General features: G+C 31.2%; 1 protein-coding gene across 7 annotated transcripts in view; it reads right to left on the bottom strand.

The window, feature by feature from the left end:
- The window catches only part of LOC125072829 (multiple C2 and transmembrane domain-containing protein), a 63,967-nt gene that overhangs the window by 2,828 nt on the left and 47,074 nt on the right, over positions 1-14,065 (bottom strand). For 3 of the 7 annotated variants that reach the window (XM_047683539.1, XM_047683534.1, XM_047683540.1), the window contains exons 3-15: positions 13,193-13,340; positions 11,507-11,658; positions 10,337-10,495; positions 7,787-7,973; positions 6,087-6,283; positions 4,412-4,625; positions 4,037-4,182; positions 2,583-2,728; positions 2,389-2,445; positions 1,599-1,675; positions 1,091-1,197; positions 821-930; positions 489-586 (exon numbers count right to left, since the gene is read on the bottom strand). In XM_047683539.1, coding sequence (XP_047539495.1) covers positions 489-586; positions 821-930; positions 1,091-1,197; positions 1,599-1,675; positions 2,389-2,445; positions 2,583-2,728; positions 4,037-4,182; positions 4,412-4,625; positions 6,087-6,283; positions 7,787-7,973; positions 10,337-10,495; positions 11,507-11,658; positions 13,193-13,340 — 1,798 coding nt within the window. The remainder of the gene's footprint in view (positions 1-488; positions 587-820; positions 931-1,090; positions 1,198-1,598; positions 1,676-2,388; positions 2,446-2,582; positions 2,729-4,036; positions 4,183-4,411; positions 4,626-6,086; positions 6,284-7,786; positions 7,974-10,336; positions 10,496-11,506; positions 11,659-13,192; positions 13,341-14,065) is intronic. The other 4 variants (XM_047683536.1, XM_047683537.1, XM_047683538.1 and 1 more) reach the window with 3 other exon arrangements.

Raw genomic sequence — 14,065 nt, 5'->3', positions numbered from 1 at the left:
ACAACAACAGGACAGTTTTTACAACAGGATCCCAGAAAACGTTCAAAATTATTGAATTATAAAATTCAAAAGAATCGTTAAAGAGCGATTGTGTGCTAAAGGATATTACAACACTAATGACTTTTTAGTTGACTGCACACCTTGGGAATGAAATGATCGCCTCCAGGCTGTTTCAAATAACTAAAATATAATCATCATTGTACATGAAAAATGGTTAAATATATATATATATCAGGTCCGAGGTGCTAAATTCCGAACCAGTGATAGATTTTTGACAATCACTAAGCAAGTGTAAACACTTCTATATTGAATAAAGATTTTTGACTTTGACTTTGATTTGCACGAAAAAGAGAAGAAGTACGAGTTGATGCTTTTGTAATTAAAAAAATGGCAATGAAAATCGTAAGTTAACTGAAGAACTGAAGAATTTCAGAATTGGTGAACAATATGGCAGAAATAAATCAAGGAAATATTGTAATAAATCTTACCAAAGTTTCATCATCTGGCACTCTTGATAATAAGTCGATAACTTCATTATTAGGTATCGTATGAGGACGTAGTATTTTTCTTGTAAATTTGTTAATACCTGAAAAATATTTTTAGTATCTACTGTTTCGTTTTTTGGATTATAGTGAGGCAGTAATTTAGTCAAGTTACGTTCATATATATTAAAAAAAAAAATACTTTGTGGCGCCCAGCGTGGGACTCATCTAACTTTTGATATGTTATTTACAAGTAGCTCATATAATTAAATATTTCTAAAACTCAGTTTTTGTTAATTATACATTCATAGTATTCATATATATAATTATAAACTTACCCCACGCCATGAGAAGATATCTTAATGGTATCAAATATAAAACGAACATGGCTCCCATTAGCATAATTATAGCTATATAACTAAGATATGGCACTGTAAAGTTCATAAGACTGAAAATTAAAAAAGAAATTATATTTATAACTAATATATAAATTTAGAATACTACAAATTTGTCTAGTTTAAAAATGAACCTTACGATGTTATAAAAAAGATACATTTATCCATGTATAGTAAAATAATGAATTTCAATAATTTAAGTTTTTTCCTTACTTTTTTACAGCTTCTCCTAAAGAAGCTACGTAACCGATGGCGTTTTGTACTGTTTGTGTTACTTCTTGTATAGCTTGCAATCTTTCTTTTAGAGATTTCTTTTCCTCCTGTAAAAAAAAAATTATATATAACGTTCATTAGAAAAAAAAAATTGAAATCTAGCGATAAAGTTGTAAAATTAATTTTATTAATCACAAATAACCAGATTCACCTTATAACCTGCCCCAGGAAGAATGTTCTATCTAAGTCATTTAGCTATCAAGAAAGCTTGGTGTTACTAGTGTATCTCTACTTCTCATGTTCACACAATTTTTTTTAACTGTTTCTATCAAAATATAATTATGTTTTGGATACGTGATGTTGTTATAAATATATTGAGATGCTACCGTAACTATTCTTTCTTAAACAAAAACATTCCGAACGGATTAGTTCTAAGTTTATTAATAGACCGAATTGCTCGTTTCTGTTATTCATCGTTTTATAATACTTTAAAAGTATCTTTTGTTACCTTGTCTACTTCTTCTTCGTCATCTTCCTCAGCTAGTAGATCATCATCATCCACAGGTAAGAGCAAAGGATTTCCGCCTAAAATTCAGTTATTCAAAATAAAAAATTTGCTCCACAACAAAGATATTTGACCTTTTCTATTTCTTCGTGTAAGTTTTACCTGTTATATCATATTAAAAAAAGTAAGATGGCGGACAGTTAGCTTTACTGTAACTGTTGCCAATTTGATTTATTTTGATAACAGATCATACATGAAATGATAATTCAACATACATAAAATATTTTTGCTTAACAACACAATGTATTCACGAAGTGTGATATTTATATATTTATTCATGTCATATTACATATTATACCTGTGACATTGTGTTAAAAAATAAATAACCATATCTGTGTTGCCACTATTATTAAAATAAAAAAATAAAATCATAATAGATTATCTTTCTAATTTCTGGATGTTAGTGTGACAAGGCAAAATGTATATTTATATTTTATTAATGTATTTAGAAGATATATTATTTAGATATTATATACAAGCGCGTTAAAATATGCAGTATGCAAATATTTTCTCGAGAATAATTACGATTATTTTGGCATTATGTCAAAATATTTTAAGAACGCAAAACATTCAGCGTTTTAAATATCGACACCTAAAATACGAATGAGATTAAAACGGAATACACAAGCTATTTACAAGCTTTACATCAAAAATATTAACACGACATTTTATTTCTTTTCATTTCGATAAAAATCAACCATGCAAGACGTTACAACAATCACCTTTAACTTACTACAAAATAATTCTTTCAGACACGCCCACGGATTACATCGGAAACGTTTTAATGGAACTACAAAATAAAAAATAAAAAATTAACTAAAAATGATATTGAAAAAGTAACTAAAATCTAATTCGCACGCCCAAAAAATAAAAAAAATGTTTCCAAATTTAAATTATTATAATTAAAAAAATCGTAATAAAACTTACCCGTTAGTCTATAAATAAGCCAGTTTCTCGCGAAAAAGGTTAATAATAAAAAGGGTAACATCCACATTTGATAGTTGTAACAAAACGCTAGCCACGCTAGCAGACCTATGAACGATCTTATCCTGGATTCCCATTCAAAACAATCTCTGGAAGAGAAAAGATATTAACTCCTAGCATATTTGCATAAAATAAAATGAATATTCAGATTATTTTAACGTTAGCCAAAGTATTAGTAGCAAAATGTTTTACGAGAAAAATACCATATCGGAAAAACCCTGAAGAGTTATGTAAATGAAATCCTCCCTCGATACCTATGTATTTAATTTTAATAGCAAATACGAGTATTTTAAAATGTTGTAGTATTTCTCTATATCTATTTTAAATAGAATCTCTATTTTTTTTTATATTATATTTGTACCAACGCATAACGTTTTTAGAAATATTTATATAAGAACGTAAGATACAAATTTGAAGTCGAAACAATTTACTCGATGCGTGCCGTAGCGTCAAGCCTTTTGGCCATATTTTAGTTTATGGTGTGGATTGAACAATTTAAAACAAAACAATCTTTTAACAGCATTTAAACGTTGACTTAAAAATATTTTAAATAATCATTGGATACAAATTGTTCGCGCTGATTGTTCGTCATTATTGTATTACAGCGTAAACCCTAGACTTGTACCTTTTATAATAATGTGTCTGTCGGTATGTAAATACATGTTCCAATGTGAGTAAATGCGTATGTGTGGTGATTGATGACCTCAGTGTATATGTGTTCAAATATAAACAGACTAGCCAGGTGTTCAGTATTCCACCGAACGGTTCGGTATCTTAGCACCATATTCGGTGTTCGGTATGACAAAAATACCGAAGCACGGGCGTTTCGGTATTTGTTTTTGATTATTTTGTTCCTTGTAAACGATTCAATTGTCAGATTTGACGCAATCAGCTTCCTTACTTAGTATGTGAAAGACATGGCGAAGGCTGAATTATGTATCCGATGTAATTTCAGTCTGACATGTGACGAAATGCGTGGGGCGTTTAAAGTATAAATGACATTAATGGAAGCTTGCATTAGTGAGAAAAAAATCTAATTTTCATAATTCAGATTAGCTAGTTGCTCTTGTGTAATGATACTTAATATTTTAAGTTAATAATATACGTAAATAAATGATCATAACTCTTTTTTGAGCGCTGTTCGGTATTTATTTGAAAAATACCTGGCAACCCTGTATATAAACCATCTTGTGTTGTTATTCTTATTAAAAGTTTTGATACGTAGGTACTTAATGTTGTCTTAGATTTTCGCGATTATTACACATTGAAATAAAACTTTGCATAGTTGTGCACGAACACTGCAAAGTGCTCGAAACGTCGGGATGTTAAAATAAAATAATTAATATACGCGATTAAATCCGTTAAAAAACTAGTTTTATTTCAACGTAGGTACTTACTGTAAAATTTTCCCGACTTCTATAAACCACATAATGATAGCCTTCAGTCTCATTACGTTCCGAATAAACAACTGCCTCTTAAACTTAGCCTCCTGATGCATGTACTTGGGTTCCTTTGGGTTTACAACTCGGATTGCTCCTTTAAGCTGAGTAAAAATGATAATTAATGTAACTAAAGTAATAACTACTGTAATCAAAAAACGAGGACTACTTCCAGAAACACTTGAAAGTTTATATATATTTTTTTAATATTTAAGATTTTGGGTTCAATATTGTATTAAAAACTTTGGTTAAACTGAAGGTAATGTTTGTGGAAAATACTCGAAAAATTTAATGCCTTACGCTTTTTCTATTAAATAACTTTATATATCTTACTGGATTCCAAATGACGCTCATTTCCAACAAGATCTGTGGGTAATTCCCCTTCGCTCTAGCCCTCATCTTCTTATCCTTTAGCGCGAACCACCGTTTTTCCCCATTTCTTATATTCAACAAAGGTACTGCCAGTTTACCGAGGAATTCGACTTTATGATCGTGGTCTTCATCGTACACTGTTAATTCTAATATTGAACTTATGTCCTTAACTGTGCTGAAATATATAAATAATATTTAACGCTCTTGGGAATCTATATTAAAATAATTATTGCACGCTGTATAAACATCGATTTTATACGTTTATTTTAGTACGCCTCACCCCAGAGGAAAGCTCAAGCAGAAACAATAAATAGATTATATATTATAATCCATAGAATTGTCTTTTAAAACGATTAAAATACAATCTGACGGAAAAAAAATCCTATATAAACGGTATGCTTATATTTCAAAACATACATTTTATATAAATATATAAATATTTAGTCAAAAATATGTTAGCCTTTTATTAAATACTGATTTTCATTTGAGGCAATAAATATGACATTATTGTAAACATGCATTTAAAAATTATCAGAACATAATAGAAACTGGCCAGATTAAAAGAAAATATAATGACTATTATAACAAACGAAGTTTCATTATTAATTTATTATGTTTTTTTTTTAGATTATTTATCTTATATTTCATTATTCATTAGCATTAGCATTAGCATTAGCAGCCTGTAAATTTTCCCACTGCTGGGCTAAAGGCCTCCTCTCCCTTTGAGGAGAAGGTTTGGAGCATATTCCACCACGCTGCTCCAATGGGGGTTGGCGGAATACACATGTGGCAGAATTTCGTTGAAATTAGACACATGCAGGTTTCCTCACGATGTTTTCCTTCACCGCCGAGCACGAGATGAATTATAAACACAAATTAAGCACATGAAAATTCAGTGGTGCCTGCCTGGGTTTGAACCCGAAATCATCGGTTAAGATGCACGCGTTCTGTTCATTATTCATAAACGTATAATTAACGTCTAATGCATATTATAAAGTAAAAACAGAACATCGTAGGTTAAAATCCGGAAAAACAGGAGGTGGACGAACAAATGGGCTATCTGACGATAAGAGGTCCATCACCACCATCACCATTACCATCGTAAGAAATTTTGACCATTCCTTATATTGCCAATGTACGTTAGTGATGGACTAACCTTGGGAACTCAGGTGTTATGTTCGCCGTACTGTTCGTACCGTCAAAAGGTACGCGGTCCGGCAAATGGGCCACCTGATGTTAAGTAGCCGCCACCGCCCATACACATTAGCGCTGTTAGAAACAATAACCATCCCTTACTTCGCCAATGCACCACCAACCTTGGGAACTAAGATGTTATATCCCTTGTGCCTGTAGTTAGACTGGCCTGATGTTACAATGACTCACTCACCCTTCAAACCTGAACTCAATAATATTTAGTATTGCAGTTTGACGAACATTTGATTAGTTGGTACCTATGTAGACGAGCTTGTACAAAGCCTTAAAATCAAAAAACTCTTTGCTTTACATATCCCATGCATTTAGGAAGGCTATATTAAAATAGACGCGACGACCTATGGGGGCGCAACAGTAGTACTTAGTCGCGCGGATTAATAAGTAAGTAGGTACTATAAATAAACATAAATTTGTAATAACTTACAAGGTAAATATCTTCATCCAGTTCGGTGTGAGTGTTTTATACTCTGTATGTGTTTGTAGCCTAGCATTACCGAGTTCTAATACGCAGAATGGATCGGACTTCCCTCCTAAATCCGCAGCCGCTAAGCCCTTAGCACCGTATACTTTGACGCACAGCCACCCGACGCCACTTGTTGTCTCGTTTAGTCTGTGCCACGCCTGTAATTTGTTTCAAAGGGCTGCTTGAAATATAATAACAAGAATTAAAACGTGAAGAGTAACATATGATCTTTAAAACGAACCATTTAGACACACGGGTGTGATTTTATTGGAGATAGTCACAATTGTGAGGCATTTTTGTGGATACATTTAATCTTATTCCTCATTGCCTCGATGCTAATAAGCTTTGACACTGAGAATGATGAAAGAGGAATGAAACTACGTATTAATATCAGCTGGTTAAAATATTAGTATAACCATTTTTATACAAGTTTTCAAAGAATTTCTACATTTATATTTTCTTTCAATTAATAAACGTAGAATTTTTATAGTAAGGACAACAGCCACAAGGGAAATAAACCTGCGACGTTCACATCGTTAAGGGAGACGTAAACCGTTGAATTTTTCAGACTCTGAATGCAATATAAGTTGACGTTTTTGAGTTAATTTAGAGTTTTGACCTGTGAGCTTTAAAAACCGTCTGTTAAGTAACAACGTTAAATATAACGTTATTATTAACAACATTAAAAATAACGTTGCTACTTATTATCATGTAATAAAATAACGTAACTACACGACTGTGAGTTCTTGAAAATGTTATTTATTCGTGTAAAATAACACACAATCCAATGTGTGTATCTGTACTTGTGTTCTTGTTATTATTTATATTGGAGTAATATTGTTTTTAATATTGTATTTATAAAACAGAAACGAAATGCAATAAAAAGCTTATTTTATGACCAAATAATATTTACTTCTTATCTTTGAATGACGTGAGAAATCTTTATTACTTTAATGTATATTTTATATAACATAAAGTATTTGTCAAGCGGTATCATTGTCCCGAATTTATAGTCTGTCTTTCGTTTTATTAAATTTTCAAATAAAAATGAATGATAGTGCTTCACTTTGCTTTACAACACCGTATAAAGAGAATCTTGCTTTGAAAGCATTCTTAAAAGACGAGCTCTTACTAATGTTGGGATTGGAATTTTGCCAACATACGTGAAGGTTGAATGGGCGTGGATTCAAATTTTAATGAAACGTATACTTTGTGTGGTGAAATTTGGTGGTTATAATAGGGTCAAATAAGGAATTTGGTTGAAAATGTACAGAATCGCATCGAATGTATAAAGTAACTTTAATTAACCTATCCTCAAAATAAATTTAAAATTGGAATAAAATCAAAAGTTCGTATAAAACTAACAGTGTATTTGTTTCTTAAAAATGATTAATTTTTTTTGGTTCGTTGTTACGTTTTTTATTTAAATGTTTTAAAAATAGAATCTTGACCCTTACTTTCTTATGCCTAATTTATTATAATCCGTCCCGCGTTTTTGTGTAAGATTTTCTGTCTGACAAACAGACTTTTACATTTATACATTACAGTATTACATATTACAAAAAATATCTGACCAATGAAAATAATGAAAGTTTACTTGGGCTGTATACCGTTGAACTTGTGTAAATTTAGGATCATACATATTAAAAAAATATACTTACATATCTCCTCTCAATAATTTCAACATCCCTAGGGTTTTCTCTATAGCTAGCGAGATCTGTGATTGTTTCCGATTGTGTGGTACCACTTATTGTTAATAGGAGAAATATTTGTCCATTACCGTCTTCGAGGTCCTGCCATATGTTGTGTGTCTTCTCCCTTTCTAATATTGAGAGATCTATTGTACATCTAAAAATATAAAAGGTAGTTAAATCAACTAACTATAATATGTGGATTCTGAAAAAAAACATTAACGATTATTTTAAATAAATCAAAATATACATCAACCAAGATCGCTGCTGCAAGAACCTTTCGTCATTTTCCAATAAATCAAAAGCTACCATTCGAAATAATTTCGCGAATGAGCCGCAAAGCAAATACGTCAGGTACGCGAAATATTCGGCAGATCACTGTTTGACCTTTGAAAATAGGTATATTATTTAGTCTAACTGAGATAATACGTTCAGATCTCAAACTAATAAATTGTCCTATATTATACATTCAGGTCAAAATTCAACTATAATAATAATCATTGTTGAAAATTTAAGGAGAGCATATATTCATTTGCATGTTTCGAACCATTTTTTCCTAATTCTATTTCCAAATTATTTTTATTGGTAACACTAAAACAAAATTTAAGTAAAAAAAAAAAGAGAAAAATTGTGGAGACGTAGAGTTGTTTTTGCCTTTTTATATATATAAATAATAAACCCGAGTGTCATTCAATCTATTGAATCAGCGTGACACAGACGAAAATTATGAAAATTTATTTTTTCCTTTAGCCTTTGATTATATATATTACCTATGTCGAGATAGATCATAAAGTATATGCACACTAGTAAAGTAGTTAAGACACCAAAATAATAAAACGTGTCCTTTTGTTTTATTGTTTTTTTTTTCAATCTTATTTTGAATGCTACATATTTTATACGTTTATCTGTACTGTCGACTAAACAAAAGTACGGTTAACAGAGCAAAACATGTTGAAAAGCTCGCTAAACTTCACTTTATTCGTTTTTAATCCCGACGGGACTCTCGGTATTGTATAACAAATTAAGAGTATTCTGATTTTGTTTTTTATGTTTCATCGATCAAACAATATATCATAATATAATAAAGAAGGAGAGTTTATATCATTGAACATAGTAATTGAAGGAAGTCTAATTTGAATATGTTATTTCATTGACAACAGTCAGTTTAGTGATTAAATTTATAGGTATTGTATTTATTATAACTTTACGCCGCGATTCTAAGATTCGGGTTAGAGACTACATATAGTCTGCGAAATGTAAAGATCTTTAATTGACGACCTCCGTTGTCGAGTAATGTGTACACCGGTTTTCATGGATACGCCACTCCGAGGTCCCGGGTTTGATTCCCGACCGAGTCGATGTAGAAAAAGTTCATTTATTTTCTATGTTGTCTTGGGTCTGCGTGTTTGTGGTACCGTCGTTACTTCTGATTTTCCATAACACAAGTGTTTTAGCTACATACATTGGGATCAGAGTAATGTATATGATGTTGTCCAATATATATTAAATACAATCGGGTACAGCAAGTAAAATATTAAATAACAAAGAATATAAACATCGAGACATCGAAATCGATGGCCATTGAAAGAATTTATAATTAAAGAAGAACAATAAAATAATATTTTAATAATTTAATGTAGATGTAAAGAATATGCTCAAACAAAGGAGAGAGGGTGTAGAGAGCTGGGAGGGAGGGAGTCGATCGAGGCGCGTCAATAAAGGTTTCATATTAATAAGACTAATACAGATAAAATATTTAAATTTTGCGTCATTATTGTTCTGTTTTACAACTTATTACACTTACGAATTATCGTTTGTAGGTATAGATTTTAGTCATGCACAGAATCTGTTCGTTGCATTAAAAATTGCTCTTAGTATGCAATTAGTGTTAAACTATACGTCGCGAATAGTGTACTGCATAGAATTTGTTAATCACGTTAGATAATTTATGGTGCGTTGTAAATGCATGTTTAAGCTTTTAGTTTCCGTAGCGGCAAAGCCTCACGTGCAACCTGAACTAAATTTCATTCATCAATATTTTCGAATATTCATTCATGACTATATTTTTAGATGTTGAAAAAGAGTAACTACTGTGTTTCTTGCTGGTTCTTCTCGGTAGAATCTACACTCCGAAGCGGTGGTAGCTTCACTTAATATAGTATGTTAAATGACGATTCAAAAGCGCTTGTAAAAGCCTACTTGAATAAAGTATATTTTTGATTTGATTTGATAATACGTCAAAGAATTATATTCATAAGGAGGATGATGAATATTTCAAAGAATTTGTTACACTGCATTTACAACAGAACTGTACAATGAGTTGCTACAGCAAGTATTATATTAAATAACACTTTTCTTCTTTACTGTACAAAATTAAGAAGAAAAAAAAAACTAAAAAAAAAAACTACTAAATTAAACGCGTTTCGATTCGAGTTACGATTTAAAAGTGCTTGCAGGATACTGATTGATTAAATTGGAAAAAATGACTGTTAATAAAGTGACACTTATACACCGACTTACCTTCCTAAAAAATCATCCTTAGTCTGTTTGTCCTTATCCCATACCGTTACTTCTAAGATTTGCTCCTGATCATCATACAAGTGAAGATCGAATTGTTCCAGCCATGAAGGGTGGAGAGTCTTCCACACTACCTTACTTTTGTATTTTTCGTTACCTAATCTAAAAAAAACCATAATTAAAATACATGATATCAAAGAAAAACTTTGGGTTCGGCATTTGATTTAGCTCGTGTTCGGATCATTTTCTCATTTCATCATTCGATGCGGTTCGGTACGATGTATACATTTACATTCCATTACATTAGCAGCCTGTAAATTTCCCACTGCTGGGCTAAGGCCTCCGCCTTTGAGGAGAAGGTTTGGAGTATATTTCACCGCGCTGCTCCGATGCGGGTTGGTGGAATACACATGTGGCAGAATTTCGTTGAAATTAGACACATGCAGGTTTCCTCACAATATTTTTCTTCACCGCCGAGCACGAGATGAATTATAAACACAAATTAAGCACATGGAAATTCAGTGGTGCATGTCTGGATTTGAATCCGAAATAATCGGTTCAGAACACGCGTTCTAACCACTGGGCCATCTCGGCTCTGATACGTATATTATGCTATATACATTTAGTAACACAGTTACAAATAATACGTGGTTGATCGTCCAAAGTTGCAATTCGTTTTAAACAATTGGTTGTACTAATATAGTGTTTGCAGTTTTACAGTAAAGATAAAGTCAGTTACAGCGAAATGGAAGTTACAAAAATAACAGCAGACGACGTCGAAGAGATGCAACTTAATCAAATGTCGGCCGAATAAAAGGGATGATCGCGGTTTAAATCCGAGTGAAATGATAAAACTTCAGTGCGATTCTGTAAGAATTCACTTCATATTACAAGTGACAATTTACTTACAGTGATACGGCATTTTTATACTTGTGTCTTATACATTTTATAATTATTATAGTCACATATCACATTGTGACAATTCACACTTGAGTACTGCGGTGAGATTTGAGTTTCTTGTTAAAGAATCGTCCTACTTATATCAAATCTCTACGAGAAAAACGATGGCGCTGTCATTAAAATAAAATGCAAAAGTTTTACTTACAATTGATATTGAAATATTTTACGTTTAATATATAAAAAAGCAAAGAATATATTTAATAAAATGATTACCTAAATTTACAATAAGGATCGCTGGACCTGGAGTCCAAGTCCATCGCTGGTAGGTTTTTCGCTTCAACTAGAACTATAGTCACCACGGAACTCCATATTTGTGCCTTCAGTCTCTTGTTAACGTCGCTAAGCCTTGTGTTTTTCAACAAATACTGTAAATAATAAAACATTATTGTTTTTATTATAGATACAATTACGCGAGAAGTTGAAGTCAGGCTTGAGATGATAATAGCAGGATTGTATCCAGGGATGTTGTTTTGACTTACAAATCGAAAAGTTGCTTCTATTCGTAAGACATATTTCGTTAACCTTTAAACACAGACAATACAGGAAAAAAATGGCGTCTATTATTAAAAAATATTTTAAGATTATAATTTTATTTGTCGTTGAAATTTGAATACTTGTAACTTCGATTGGTAATGTAATACTTTTCCTAATGTCTATTGCAATACCCAAGTTCAAAAGCAAATGTGGTGCTTGCTATTGGTACAAATGATGACCGACCTTCTTGCAAATTCATAACGAAAACCAAACGAATACCATGAAGTCAAGGACACAGCAAATGTACACGTTGATATAATTGCAGCGCTGTCTAAGGCTGCATTCATAGCGATAATTATCAAACGTTAAGGACGAGAACACACCGGTGTGACGAAATGCCTATTAGGCGTAAGACCCATGTACAATAGAACTAAAATAACCATTAAGACGTGGACATTACGTTCTAATATTGTTAAAGGCTTCGCTTCGCACAGTGCATTCGATCTTTAAAACACTAATTGTCTATCCATTAGCATAGGTTAATGAGATTGGTTAGTAAAACACGATTCAGTTCTGTTTGTATTTTATGATAAAACAAAGCAAGTTCATAGCAATGATTAAAAAGCGAAAAATTAAATAAACATTTGACACATTTATTACGTGATGCAAAAAACATATGTTATTATATCAAATTTGTAAAGTTGTCGTTACAAAGTATATAAAACCGATGAGCATTGATGAATAGCATAAAAATCCCAAAAAGCCAAATCCATTAAATTATTGATTAATAACAATAATTTAAAATCACAAAAGACCATAGAAGCTACAATTAATAGAACATTTATATACATTTCATTGAACTGAAATAGGATTGATGATGTTTGTCATGACTGAAATATGATTGATGATGATTGGATGATGTTAAATAAAAAAAAAAAAATGTCAATATAAAAATATATTGACAAACATCATCACAATCAACCCTTATTACACACATACCCCTGTTGTTCTTGCCACCAAACCAGATTACACATTGAATTATACAAGCACCCGTACCCGATTCCAACCACAGAAGGAGTAATGAGAAAAAAACAACAAGGTATTAAATTTAAGCGATATCATTGGTCATCTTAAGTAACCTATATTCAATTTGGATTCGTGAAAAAATGGCGTTTAAGATTACGGTAAATTTGTTATCGAAGTTTTGGATGTAATAGTGTTTTATTATTTATAAAATGTATTATTATTATTTATTTAGTGTATTATTATTTGTATTATTTATAAAAATATAGCAGAGCTATTAGCAAATCAATTGGAATATATGTAAAAATGTAAATCTAAAGATTGTTCATCTTTACTCCTTTAATGTTTGGAATAGGCTAGGCCACACCCATTGTCATGCAACCACCACCCAATTATAAATACCCTATGAATTCTATCGCCTTTGCTCTTTAGTCTCGGAAACCGGTTGCCGATTTTTTCTATCAGGTCTGAACAGGAATTGATCGCCGATGGAATGTCGAGTATATGACCTGGTGGTAAGCTGCCGGCACGAGGTCTTATTTCTGAAGTTCTGTAAGAAACGAAAGAATATAGTATCAACAATATCGTGTGTTTATTGTAAATGTGATTTCATTTTTTTATTTCAAATTATAAATAAAATAAATACATTAAAGAGTACTAATGAACTAGTATACCTTATTTTTAATATTCTCATAGTAATGATATACATATAACAGTGATGTTTTTTTATTTTGTAAATTTAAGTAGCTGTTATTGAATATACCTATTTCTCTTAAATTTTCAGTTTGTTGTTGAAATGCTTTTAAAGATATGAAATGTATTGCATTAAGTATTTCATTGCAGTGAACACGGCCATATGCAGCGGTAGGATGTTACAAAATTGCTTATTACATAAAACTTGGTACGTTAATTATGAAATATTTCAGTTAAGAACATTTATGCAATAACTAAGACATAATTTCTTAGAGGCAATTGAAAATTACGAGCTCTTGCTTTAGTTCAACATAGTTATACAATAATATGGATGAGCAAATGAAAAATACTGAAATAACGACACACTAATTGATTTTTGTAATTAATAATTAACTTAGAATTAATTCTTATGATTACATAATAAGAATTATTTGTAAGAAGTTCTTAATAAAACTTTATGCAATTTTTTGAAATATGAAATTCTAATAATTCCATGCATTAATTTTCTGTTTGAAGGCCCTTTTTAAGTTGTTTGATTAAAAAAATAATAATAATAATTCAACAATTATCATTAGTAAAAAC

Source organism: Vanessa atalanta, chromosome 22, assembly GCF_905147765.1.
Source record: "Vanessa atalanta chromosome 22, ilVanAtal1.2, whole genome shotgun sequence".
Classification (NCBI taxonomy): Eukaryota; Metazoa; Arthropoda; class Insecta; order Lepidoptera; family Nymphalidae; genus Vanessa; species Vanessa atalanta.
Note: the sequence above shows the minus strand (reverse complement) of the source record. Positions and strands in the feature narration are given on the sequence as shown.